This window comes from Lissotriton helveticus, chromosome 7 (assembly GCF_964261635.1).
Source record: "Lissotriton helveticus chromosome 7, aLisHel1.1, whole genome shotgun sequence".
Classification (NCBI taxonomy): domain Eukaryota; kingdom Metazoa; phylum Chordata; class Amphibia; order Caudata; family Salamandridae; genus Lissotriton; species Lissotriton helveticus.
The window spans coordinates 1,487,189,760-1,487,203,732 of record NC_136068.1 but is presented as its reverse complement, the minus strand read 5'-3'; the positions used below and the strand labels follow the sequence as shown (position 1 = coordinate 1,487,203,732).

The 13,973-nt window shown below is 45.6% G+C and overlaps 1 protein-coding gene across 1 annotated transcript in view; it reads right to left on the bottom strand.

Moving 5' to 3' along the window:
• Positions 1-13,973, bottom strand: part of ATG12 (autophagy related 12) — a 37,213-nt gene that overhangs the window by 13,159 nt on the left and 10,081 nt on the right. The window contains exon 2 of the mRNA XM_078654918.1: positions 1,714-1,850. Coding sequence (XP_078511044.1) covers positions 1,714-1,850 — 137 coding nt within the window. The remainder of the gene's footprint in view (positions 1-1,713; positions 1,851-13,973) is intronic.

Here is a 13,973-nt window from a genome sequence, read left to right as displayed (position 1 = left end):
ATTTAACCCCTTCCACGCTCATGACGAGCTGGGCTCGTCATGAGGTAGCCTCCTCGCACGCTCATGACGAGCCCAGCTCGTCACGTAACATGCGTTTTAAAAAATCTCAGCGTGCGAGCGGAATTCCGCCCGCACGCATGCGGTTAAGAAGTCTGTCTCATCTCCATCTGTGATGATAATTTTTCAGCTGAATCACTTCTGTTTACTATTTCTTTTTATCCCACTTTTTCATTTTCTACACACTTTTCTATCAACTTACATGCCCACCACCAATGTTGTGTCCTTATTAGTAGGCTTTGTGATCCCTTATATATTGAATATGCAACAGGTAAATCTGGCTACACATAAGGCTGGACACCTTTTGGATCCTATTTGTATTTCTGGTCAGTTCACTTGGCCATCCCAATTAACGATTACAGCTCCTCTCTTAACATACTTTGGTTAGTCATTTCAAATAGACCCCACAGTTAGTTAGGTCCTGGCTAAAGCTACTAAGAATTTTTCACTAGCTCTTTTACTAGCTTGTTCTAGTGGTGAAATGAGTCTGTCAGATGGTGAAGTTACAGCAAAAGAATATCAGGACTGGAATATAGTCACACTGGATATTACTCCACTGAAACGGTCCCAGTCTAGACGCTCTTCTCCTTTTGTTCCCTGATTTCCCTTGCAGTGGCTATCTGCAGCCTGGCATCATGACTACAAAACAGTCATATGCACGGCGGCACTGAAGTAATATTTAAAAAAATAGGTTAAACATACTTGCATTATCAAATATATTACATCAGCCAAGAATTCCTCACATGAGATTTTTTCTGTTGTTCACAGTGTTTGTAATCCTTCTTATATCAGGGTCACTATCACTCCATTTCAATTGCTACGTGATGCGCTGTTGTCCTTTTTTGATAAGACTAGTAAAATCGTTACTCAATTTACTTCTTTTAAGCCAGTCTACCAGTCTCCCTTACCGTAATGGATATGAGCCATGGTAAGGTGTTAGTAATAGAATGGTCTTCTGTATCAGTAGATAGGACTAAACAACTTTTCAGGGACTTTACCGACTGCTATAGCCCTCAGTGGAGTGCTATACGGCTATAGTGTTTAATTCTAGCAGACGCAAACAGGAAGTAAATTATACTTTACAAAAATCACCATCTAATTGGTCAAAGGGTAATTAGGGATTAGAAACCCACACAGTCTAACTCTCATCGTCAATAGAGCTACTAGGCAACATCTCCTGGAAAAAGAGGTGGGTGGCAGATGAGTGACAGTAAGACAGAAAATGGTGGCTTGCCCAAGGCCACCTTAAGTTTGAGATCCCACTGCTGCATTTTTTTTGTCTTTGGGAAGCGGTCTCTTGAATCAAAGGGCAGGACAGGGCTACAATTGCCTAAAGTATACAAAAAATGATGCAATGATTGAATTCATCTCAGTCACTAGTAATTTCTCGGGCCTAATCCCAGTCCATTGTTATTTTGCACACCGTGTTAATTCAAACTCAAAAAGCCTTGGGCATTAGCTAGCATCAAGTAACATGCTCCTGATATTTCTGTTTCCGCAATACAGCCACCATATCTAGCAGAGCTCTTGTGTCAAGTCAATTTGATTGTAGATGGGCATCAGAGAAAAGCATGTACTCACACCACAAGGGAAGAGAGAGAAACAAAAAAGTGTAAAATGACACGACTGAGAAGACATAAGACTTGGGTGGCTTACCAGCTGTTCAGATGGCTCTAGTTTGAGGAACTTCTTGATGAAATCCATGAGCCACTGGATACGCCGTGAAGGCTCTATCGTCCACTTCTTGGTCTTCATGATTGGTGTGTCACCCACAGCTTTCAACAATACGCTGACTGGAAAAAAACAGAGAGAACATCCATGAAAATGTAGGCCCAGGAAATAGACAGAACAATAAAAATTGCATGTTAAACCTGTGTCTTCCATCAAGACGTGAAAAGAAACTGCCCTAGCAGCAGCCGCCCCCAGGATGTGAAATGCTTGAGCACAAGAACTAGAGTTCACTACTGGATGCTTTCTATGTAGGGATAAAAATATGGCAAATCTAACCCCATATTTTCTATATATTGGTCCGTATTCTCTGGCTGGTTCTAAAAGAAAACAAGTTAGTACGTCAGTGGATTAGTCATCCGAATCTATAAAAGGGAAAAACGCGAATGAATGAGTTTCATTTACAGGTGCTCAATTTCCCATGTTCTTTCATCACGGGTGATTTACCTGCCCATGCTATTGAACTAAGTTTGATCCTGGATTTTACTACCATACCTTTCTGCATCGGATACATTCCCCTTCTGGCACTTTTAACCAATTATGAAGATTTATTGCAACCTGCCTGTATTTTCGGAGTAATTCTTTTTTCTGGAATCCACTTGTCTTCTAGTTGTATGAACATTTCCATTCACGTATCACACATTGATGCCTGTGAGTTCCTTACCAATAAGGACCCACCGTTACTTTTCTCTGATATATTGTCCAGAGGGTGGTCTCACGGATTGATTCTTTTGGGAGACCAAACTCCGACAACTCTTGCACATCAGCCCTTGAAATATGTATTCAGTACGGCAGAACTCTTAATGCAAAAGCGTTATAATTGGGTTAACCGGCAATTACCCGACTCAAGGTCCCATTGATGAACTGTAGTGTCATAACAATTGCCGTGACCGTGTTGGTGTGTGTTTTCTATTGTGACCCTCATATTACCTGCATAAAGGCTGGTACATGGATGCTATTTAGTATTGAAAAAAAAATCTGGAAAAATACATAAAAATTTTTGTGTAAATTAATATTGAAACAGATTTTCTTGATTTATTAAAATGATTGTTTTTCTATAACTGACTCAGTATGTTATTCTGTTTAGTCATCATTTCTACACAGTATGCAATTTCTTAATGATTAGACTATTGATGACTAAGCAACTCATTTTAAAGACTTAATTACGTCAAGCAAACCAATCAAGACCACCTTTAATTATATTGCTCTCACATAGTACTGCAGTGCCCTTCAATTTAGATAATAGGAACACAATACGTCTGCACAATCCCAATCAAGTTTAGATACTGCTGTCACACAATGTTGCTTAATTATACCACAGCAACATCAAAGAAACACAACACTTAGGGGCTCATTACGATCAAACGATTGCATGTATGTATGTATGTATGTGTCTTGTAAAGCGCACTGCTGCCCTGAGGCGTCGTGGCGCTGTAGACCGCTGGGGAACCCGTCCTGGCTATCCCTGTGAGATGGTCCCTACTGGGTATCTCCAAGGTGAAACCAGGCATCCCCAGCGAATGTGGGGGGCCGTTGTAGAGATGAGGCAAGCTAATGCCCAGAGTTGCCGAGTGTGATCCCTGGTTAGAGTAGGCACCGAGGCGAGAATTATCGAGTCCGCTGACCCTGGTCCACGACCCTGCCGCGTCGGGAATTGAACCCTAGTCCCGGGCTGTTCTCTACTTCCGGGTCTGCCGCCTCTAACCAGTGAGCCACACCACTCCACACCATTGCCTGTGGCGGAAGCGTGGCGGGCAGTCTTTGCGCCCGCTATGCTTGCGGAACAATTCCCTCCACCATCGGAATGTGGCAGGGGGAAATTGCAATCAGATGGCGGCGGGCCCGCCACCCCACGGCTGGCAATAGCGGGCCTTCCGCCAGCCTAATGAGCCCCTTAGTTCTGAAGAAAGTACTGTATTTGCAAAAAACACATATTTCAACAGTACACAGGGAAATGGGCAATACATAGTTTGCTAGTCATAACATATTCAACAAAAATGGTAAGCAACAGGTGACCTGGAAGTCTGGCACACTTTCTCCTGCATCCACTGACAATTACTGCCTATCGTCTCAAAGGACCGGATTGGGCTGCAATTGTATAAAGTATACAAAAAGGGATGGGAATGCTTGAAATAATCTTAGCCACTAGTAATTACCCGGGCCGCATCCCAGTCCATTGTTATTTTGCACACCATGTAACCTAAGTTTGAACCTAGCGTGCGTAAAGCAGTCTTGGCCCTGCTCCAATTGGAACAGTCCAGCCTGAACTGCCAGGCCATGTCCTCCCTGAACCGGAGCACTAACAACCCAGGACCACGTTCGCCCTAGTTAGGGCTCATCAGCCAGGTATAGCCTGGTTCCAGAGACACAGTATGCATGCACGAGACCCACATCTGGGCTTTCCCATCCCACTAAGAGCAACAAACTAAAGTATACAAAAAGTGATGGATGGAATGCTTGAATTAATCGTAGCCACAACATCGATCAACTTGTTGTTTTTGCAAATGTCAGCAATTTCATCTGTGGCTCAGCCGACTGGTTGTCTCTCTACCAAACCTGGGTAGCAAGAGGTGCAGAAATGTAAGGTTGCTGCTGCAACTCGAACACCTGCTTTAGCATTGGCAGGTCAGGCCTTTTGTGCAGGCAGCAGCATTCAGCTAAGGAGCAATACGGCAACAGAATTTGGGAACTGTAGGACCCAGAAGCGCAGCATAGACTGGTCTAAGGAAAATTCACACTTTCTGACAGTATGGATAGGTAGTGGCAAGAGTGGAGAGAGAGATAGATGGGGAGGGAGGTATAGTACAAAAAGAAAAACAACTCGCCTCCAATTACATGCACTATATAAAGAGACAAATACAAATGTTAATAAAACAGAAAGAAAAAAATATAGAATTAATCAAATGTTTGTCTTTACTTATACATTCATAATCATATTCAATATTTTAGAACGCAGTAAATTATCCATGATGCTTTAAAAAGAGAACTGTCTCATCCTAACAGACTAAAACTTATCATACTCACAGACTTCATACACACATACCACTTATATCTAACACATCACTCAAAGACTCATTAAAACTGCCTTATACCCTGCCTCAATGACATAGAACTAACCAGGCTCCCCAAAAAACTGAGGCATAAGCTTTTCTGATTTTTGGCATCGTAAATCTTGCTCGCTTGCGGGATTGATTACTACCCTGTTTCATTTTGCAGCCAGAGGAGTATTGTATCCACATTTCAGTTTCTGAGAAGGTGAATATTTGATGCCAATATAGTGTTGTTAGCAGTCTGTGGGAAGTCTTCTGGCCAATACGATGATATTGATTCGGACCATTCTGCATCCACCTGGTTCTGTGAAGGAGCATCGTTGGACTTTCCCAGTTAGAACAGAGAACCAGTGGGCTCTGGCTCCCTTTTCTCCCCTGTGTTTTTATATTATTTTGGAACTTCTATATTGTGAACTGAAAGTATGTGGTCAGCTGGCCACTTTACACCGAAACATGCATCGGTACCTGCGCTACTGCTTCTCTGACAAGGCAATGGTACACCATGTACTCTGACGACATAGATAACTACGTCATAAAGTGTATGAATAACCACACTATAAATTGTACGAGTATATGCCCTACAGAGACCTGTAAATGTGTGTCAGGCCATTAATTTGTTAGAATGTATAATAATTAAACAATTAATTTTTTAGGAGGCATTGTATCTGGAGACAATGTATTTCCTTGGATCCTGGTTGGTTCTATGCCATTGGGGCACGGAACAAGACAGTTTTAATGAGTCTTTGGATAATGTGTTGGGTATGAGTGGTATGTATGAAGTTTGTAAGTATGATGAATTTTAGTCTGCAGGGGCGAGATGGTTCTCTTTTGCTAAAGCATCATAGATAAGTTACTATATTCTAAAATATTGATTATAAACTTATAATGACATACATGTGATGCATTCTGTATAAAAACCTTTCTGTGCTATCAACATTTGTATTTGAATCTTTCTAGAAAGCATGTAATTGGAGGGGTATTGCTTTCTTGTCTTTGTACTTTAGTCGTTGTCCCGCCCCACCGTAAGTTTACTTGGGGAACTCTTTGCATTGTTTGAGAGAACGGGGTGGGGCAAAAGGCAGTTCTAGTGAGAGGTAGGGAAAAGGGCAGCACAGCACGAGGCAAGTTCCCTCGTTCATTGAAGAACAGGTATACAGTTTAGGATGCACCCAAAAAATAATAAATACACACAAACATGTCTCCTTATTCTCAGCTCTCGTAGGTGGACATGGCACAAATAACATGAATATCAAGTGTGCAGAGAATTCTTGGTTTCGCTGTGACAGCAAATCCCAGGCTCTTAGGCAAGTGTAAACTGATGCTGCTTGTTGTACAAAGCTAGCACTCCTAATAGGCAACTGCACTCTTCCTTCCAGCTCTAAGCACGTTGTCCCAGGGGATAGAAAAACAAGCATTGACATAGCCTTTGGGACCTTATAAGTGTTTAGTTATGCTGCACAATATCCTTGGTGCAACAACATTAAGCGTTGCATGACTAAACACTTATAAGGTCCCAAAGGCGACACCTATTGGCTATGCCAATGTTTGTTTCTTGTTTCTTTTGGCGGGGGTGATGTATTTGAGTTTATTACAGACATTAGGTAGGGGAATATTTGTTTTTCAACACCATGCAACATCAAAACAAAAACAGTATCTTTTAGATTAACACAGGACCTCACTTATGAGAAATGGCAGGGGGTCACAAAGATTATTAACAGGAAATCAGATGTTACTTCCACAAAAAAAAGAGTGAAGCATGCCGTAAGTAACTGTATTCATATTAAACATTACTAACTCTTTGTGCAAACATGAGCCCTTTTATCTTTCTAACCTCAGAGCCTTACCAGCTGGTAATAAATATACACACACATTTGCTGAAGATCCAAAGTGATGTTAACTGACTGCACTTTACATAAGAAAAATGAACGTTTACTCCATAAAATGACGTTTAAAAATGTGAACTTTCTCAATTTAAATGTGTTCTGGAATCCTTCAAACTGGATGATTCCTCTAATATTTCTAAATATCTAATAACATCCATGCTGCATAACGTTTGCTGTTTACGCAACAGTGAATGTCTTTGCAGGTCCAACCACGCTTCAGAGGGCTGTCCCGATAAACAGGACACACAGGAATGGGGGTCCCAAAACCTCGGCCACTGGCCTGCACCCTGTTCAGAAGAAACAGAAACCACTGGAGGAGGGCCCCAGACTATGTGCGCCCCTGCAATTTGGGCATCAGATCTGGCCTTCTGATGAAGTCCCATGGCTCACGTGTCTGCATTACTGACAGCACCATTTCAGGGCAATCTGCCAGAGTTCAGCTATCTTTTTTCAATTTAGGTACATTTTTTGTGAAAGTATACATTGTAAAATAAAGTAAGAACAGCAAGTGTAAACATTAAAACAGCAGTATCCATGTCATTAATGATGCAGGATGCTGTGAAGAGCCTTGATGTGAAATGACAGCTGGAACTACAGTGGGCTCATGGACAAGAAGGCACATACGGCTTTATATTGATCCAAACATAACAGAAGTTGCCAGATTATTTAAACGTGAAAGATTAAAGAGAAACCCTAGCAAGCACCTAGAGAATGAGGTAAAAAAGACATGCAGCTGTTAAGATAGACGGGTGACATGCAGCTGTTAAGATAGACGGGTGTCTATGCCAGCTGCCAAATAAGCAGACTCTAATACAGCTAAAAGACAAACATTTAAAGACACATGAGAGCAGAGAGAGAGGGGGTGGAGGAGCATGGTTCAGGCGCTGTAAGGCTTAATAAGCCATTACAAAATCCAGATGGCTCCTGTGCACGTTCACGCTGCGCGTAACCGCACGCTGGTGGACAGGAAAAGACAGCTTTTGGTAGCACTTTGAAAAGCCAGTTACTAAAAGTCAAGTAAGAGCGCATGCGCTGCTCTAGGCTCGACCTAAACAGTGACACTAGACAGTTCATTGTCTTTGTTTTTACCTCCACTTGGCATATTATAAAAGCGGAAAGCTTCAACCTGTACCCCCATCTTAGAGGCAATCAGTGACTATTCTAGGAAGAGCACAAGTCTCCATTCTCTTCAGGTGGAATAAGGAAAGGATAACAAGGATTTTTTTCTGGAGTGGATAGAAGGCCCGGACAAGTGTGCCTCTTTTTCTAATGGGGAACATCACTTACAACGCAACTTTTACCACGCAGTGCTTTTACATCGTAGCTTTTACAACGCAAACCATTACAACGCATTGCGCTGGGGGGCGCTCTAGGATAGGGAATATATTTAATTTACTATCCAACACCTTCCCTACTATCCACGGGGACTGGAGTTGGAATAGTAAATTAAATAAATCACTATCCAGCGCCCCAAAGCACTATGCGTTGTAATGGTATGCGTTGTAAAACTCGCGTTGTAAAAGCATGCGATGTAAAAGCATGCGTTGTAATGTCGTACATCCCTTTCTAATCACTGCAAGCACCACCTGGAGGCGAATAGCGGTAAACATAGAATGCACTTATGACCGTGCAGATAGAGACACCATGTGGTGGACCAAATATGTCCCAGAGCCCAGAACAAGTGTTAGAGCCAAACATCATCACTAATTAAGAACAGCCTAAAAGTAAAGCTTCAATTCATAGGAAACAAGCACTGGCAAAGCCAATAGGTTTCACCTATGAGAGCCATCGATTTTGACAATATTTTGTAGCCATTCTGTATGGAGGCGTGGATGCTTTGCAATGTGGCTAAAACTAATTTTAACAAGCATTAGAAATGCAATCGGGCTCGGATTTATTTGAGTTTGAGCTAATGGCATTGTAAATGCCAATGTCTTTTTGCCATGTGTTATGGAGTGTGTGCATGTGGTGTGTAGTGGAAGTATCTTGGTTGAATTGTAATTTTACCAATGGTGGCATGCTGTGCTTTATATGAATATGTTTAAAAGTAAAGTGTACCATACTGCGATTGATTGGTGGAAAAGTGCACTGCCGGCTGGAGGTGTGTGTGCCTGGTGGAAGGGTGCACTGACAGCTGGTGGGTGTGTGCTTGGTAAAAGCGTGCACAGATGGATGATGGTTGTTGGTGTTTGTGCATGGTGAAAGCATTCATTGACGGCTGGGGGTGTGTTGTTGTGTGTGTTGTTTTCTGTGTGCTGGTGAGTGTGTGGTGGTGAGTCTGTGGGGGTGAGCCTGGGGAGTGAGTGTGGTGGTGAGTGTGTTGTGTTGAGTGGTGACAAGTGTGTGGTGTTGAGAGACTGAGGTGTGTGGTTTGTGTGTGCGTTATGTGTGTGTGGTGTATGTGTGTGTGGTGTTTTCTGCACACTCACACACTGCCCCTACACATTCACACACTGCTCACCCGCACACTCCCAATGTCACCCTGCATAGTCACACACTGTTTACCCTGCACACTCATTCTGCACACTCACACAATGTGCACCCTGACACACTGTCTCTGCAGTCACTCTGCACTCACTGTCACTCTGCACTCACTGTCACTCTGCACTCACTGTCACTCTGCACTCACTGTCACTCTGCACTCACTGTCACTCTGCACTCACTGTCACTCTGCACTCACTGTCACTCTGCACTCACTGTCACTCTGCACTCACTGTCACTCTGCACTCACTCTGCACTCACTGTCACTCTGCACTCACTCTGCACTCACTGTCACTCTGCACTCACTCTGCACTCACTGTCACTCTGCACTCACTCTGCACTCACTGTCACTCTGCACTCACTCTGCACTCACTCTGCACTCACTCTGCACTCGCTGTCACTCTGCACTCGCTGTCACTCTGCACTCGCTGTCACTCTGCACTCGCTGTCACTCTGCACTCGCTGTCACTCTGCACTCGCTGTCACTCTGCACTCGCTGTCACTCTGCACTCGCTGTCACTCTGCACTCGCTGTCACTCTGCACTCGCTGTCACTCTGCACTCGCACTCACTCTGCACTCACTCTGCACTCACTCTGCACTCACTCTGCACTCACTCTGCACTCACTCTGCACTCACTCTGCACTCACTCTGCACTCACTCTGCACTCACTCTGCACTCACTCTGCACTCACTGTCACTCTGCTGTCACTGTCACTCTGCTGTCACTGTCACTCTGCTGTCACTCTGCACTCATTGTCACTCTGCACTCACTGTCACTCTGCACTCGCTGTCACTCTGCACTCGCTGTCACTCTGCACTCGCTGTCACTTTGCACTCGCTGTCACTCTGCATTCGCTGTCACTCTGCATTCGCTGTCACTCTGCATTCGCTGTCACTCTGCATTCGCTGTCACTCTGCATTCGCTGTCACTCTGCATTCGCTGTCACTCTGCACTCACTCTGCACTCACTCTGCACTCACTCTGCACTCACTCTGCACTCACTGTCACTCTGCACTCACTGTCACTCTGCACTCACTGTCACTCTGCACTCACTGTCACTCTGCACTCACTGTCACTCTGCACTCACTGTCACTCTGCACTCACTGTCACTCTGCACTCAGTCTGCACTCACTGTCACTCTGCACTCAGTCTGCACTCACTGCCACTCTGCACTCAGTCTGCACTCACTGCCACTCTGCACTCAGTCTGCACTCACTGCCACTCTGCACTCTCAAACTGCACTCTCAAACTGCACTCTCAAACTGCACTCTCAAACTGCACTCTCAAACTGCACTCTCAAACTGCACTCTCCACTCTCAATCTGCACTCTGCACTCTCAAACTGCACTCTCAAACTGCAATCTGCACTCTGCACTCTGCACTCTCATTCTGCACTATCAATCTGCACTCTCAATCTGCACTCTCAAGTCTCATACTGCACTCTCAAACTGCACTCTCGAAATGCACTCTCAACTCTCAAACTGCACTCTCAAACTGCACTCTCAAACTGCACTCTCAAACTGCACTCTCAAACTGCACTCTCAAACTGCACTCTCAAACTGCACTCTCAAACTGCAATCTGCACTCTGCACTCTCATTCTGCACTCTCAATCTGCAATCTGCACTCTGCACTCTCATTCTGCACTCTCAATCTGCACTATCAATCTGCACTCTCAAGTCTCAAACTGCACTCTCAAACTGCACTCTCAAACTGCACTCTCAAACTGCTCTCAAACTGCACTCTCAAACTGCACTCTCAAACTGCACTCACTGTCACTCTGCACTCACTGTCACTCTGCACTCACTGTCACTCTGCACTCACTGTCACTCTGCACTCACTGTCACTCTGCACTCACTGTCACTCTGCACTCACTCTGCACTCACTGTCACTCTGCACTCACTCTGCACTCACTGTCACTCTGCACTCACTCTGCACTCACTGTCACTCTGCACTCACTCTGCACTCACTCTGCACTCACTCTGCTGTCACTCTGCTGTCACTCTGCTGTCACTCTGCTGTCACTCTGCTGTCACTCTGCACTCGCTGTCACTCTGCACTCGCTGTCACTCTGCACTCGCTGTCACTCTGCACTCGCTGTCACTCTGCACTCGCACTCACTCTGCACTCACTCTGCACTCGCACTCACTCTGCACTCACTCTGCACTCACTCTGCACTCACTCTGCACTCACTCTGCACTCACTCTGCACTCACTCTGCACTCACTCTGCACTCACTCTGCACTCACTCTGCACTCACTCTGCACTCACTGTCACTCTGCTGTCACTGTCACTCTGCTGTCACTCTGCACTCGCTGTCACTCTGCACTCGCTGTCACTCTGCACTCGCTGTCACTCTGCACTCGCTGTCACTCTGCACTCGCTGTCACTCTGCACTCGCTGTCACTCTGCACTCGCTGTCACTCTGCACTCGCTGTCACTCTGCATTCGCTGTCACTCTGCATTCGCTGTCACTCTGCATTCGCTGTCACTCTGCACTCACTCTGCACTCACTCTGCACTCACTCTGCACTCACTCTGCACTCACTGTCACTCTGCACTCACTGTCACTCTGCACTCACTGTCACTCTGCACTCACTGTCACTCTGCACTCACTGTCACTCTGCACTCACTGTCACTCTGCACTCAGTCTGCACTCACTGTCACTCTGCACTCAGTCTGCACTCACTGTCACTCTGCACTCAGTCTGCACTCACTGTCACTCTGCACTCAGTCTGCACTCACTGCCACTCTGCACTCAGTCTGCACTCACTGCCACTCTGCACTCTCAAACTGCACTCTCAAACTGCACTCTCAAACTGCACTCTCAAACTGCACTCTCAAACTGCACTCTCAAACTGCACTCTCAAACTGCACTCTCCACTCTCAATCTGCACTCTGCACTCTCAAACTGCACTCTCAAACTGCAATCTGCACTCTGCACTCTCATTCTGCACTATCAATCTGCACTCTCAATCTGCACTCTCAAGTCTCATACTGCACTCTCAAACTGCACTCTCAAACTGCACTCTCAAACTGCACTCTCAAACTGCACTCTCAAACTGCAATCTGCACTCTGCACTCTCATTCTGCACTCTCAATCTGCACTCTCAATCTGCACTATCAATCTGCACTCTCAAGTCTCAAACTGCACTCTCAAACTGCACTCTCAAACTGCACTCTCAAACTGCACTCTCAAACTGCACTCTCAAACTGCACTCTCAAACTGCACTCTCAAACTGCACTCTCAAACTGCACTCTCAAACTGCACTCTCAAACTGCACTCTCAAACTGCACTCTCAATATGCACTCTCCACTCTCAAACTGCACTCTGCACTCTCAAACTGCACTCTCAAACTGCACTCTCAAACTGCACTCTCAAACTGCACTCTCAAACTGCACTCTCAAACTGCACTCTCAAACTGCACTCTGCTCTCTCAAACTGCACTCTGCTCTTGCACTCTCAAACTGCACTCTCAAACTGCACTCTCAAACTGCACTCTCAAACTGCACTCTCAAACTGCACTCTCAAACTGCACTCTCAAACTGCACTCTCAATCTGCACTCTCAATCTGCACTCTCAATCTGCACTCTCAATCTGCACTCTCAATCTGCACTCTCAATCTGCACTCTCAATCTGCACTCTCAACTCTCATACTGCACTCTCAATCTGCACTCTCAATCTGCACTCTCAACTCTCAAACTGCACTCTCAAACTGCACTCTCAAACTGCACTCTCAAACTGCACTCTCAAACTGCACTCTCAAACTGCACTCTCAAACTGCACTCTCAAACTGCACTCTCCACTCTCAATCTGCACTCTGCACTCTCAAACTGCACTCTGATTCTGCACTCTGATTCTGCACTCTGATTCTGCACTCTGATTCTGCACTCTGATTCTGCACTCTGCACTGCCCGTAGTCCCATCACACGCAGGCGGCTATGCCCGAAAACAAATGGAAGCGCACTAGCTGGTAAAACAGTCCTGAGGGTTAATGCTCCTGCTGCTGAGGTATGGGTGTAGCCTGCAGGTCTCAGGGAAGAATCCAATGGACAAACCTAGGTGAGCGACTGTACATTCTCTAAGCTCCGTGTTTAATTTGCAGATCACACCCTCGTATCCGGGTAAGATAGCTCAGTTGGTTAATGTTGCTGCAATCTTTGTATATTCACGAGGCAACAGGGTTGAACGTGTACAAGTTAAAGATCCATGCGAATGGGGCCTCTTATTAGTGACGTGTCGGGCTGTAAAGGATGCCATTGGTTCTCGACGGAGGTCACAGAGGGTGAATGTACCAGTGACCGCGATCTACGACATTAAAGGTGAAGCCCCTCAGGCTCGGTCTCATGACTGGAACAGAGACGCCCCCTTTCGATTCCCCATTCGTCTCAGACAGCTGACCCTACGCCCCCGCCCCCATAACAAGCGCCTCTCTTGTGGTGCGGTGCCCCCGATAGCGTCTGGGATCAGCATTGTTAAGCGCTGCAGCCACAAACACAAAACGGGGGAGAGCCGATCATACAATCTGTTTATTGCTGGCATCAGTGGAGTGGGGAGTCCCCCGAGGGGGTTTGGGGGGGGGGGGGCTTTGATGGTCTGTGCTGTAAACAAGGCATTGCCTTTACAAACTACAGCCATATATTATTACCCCAAACATGTGACACCAAGCGAGTTTACGGGGCCAACATTTCAGAAAGAGCGGGCGCTTTGAAGCAGGCGCTTTCCATTGGAGCGCTACTGTGAGGCTTCGGGCCGGCCGCGCGGTCAGTCTTGGAGAT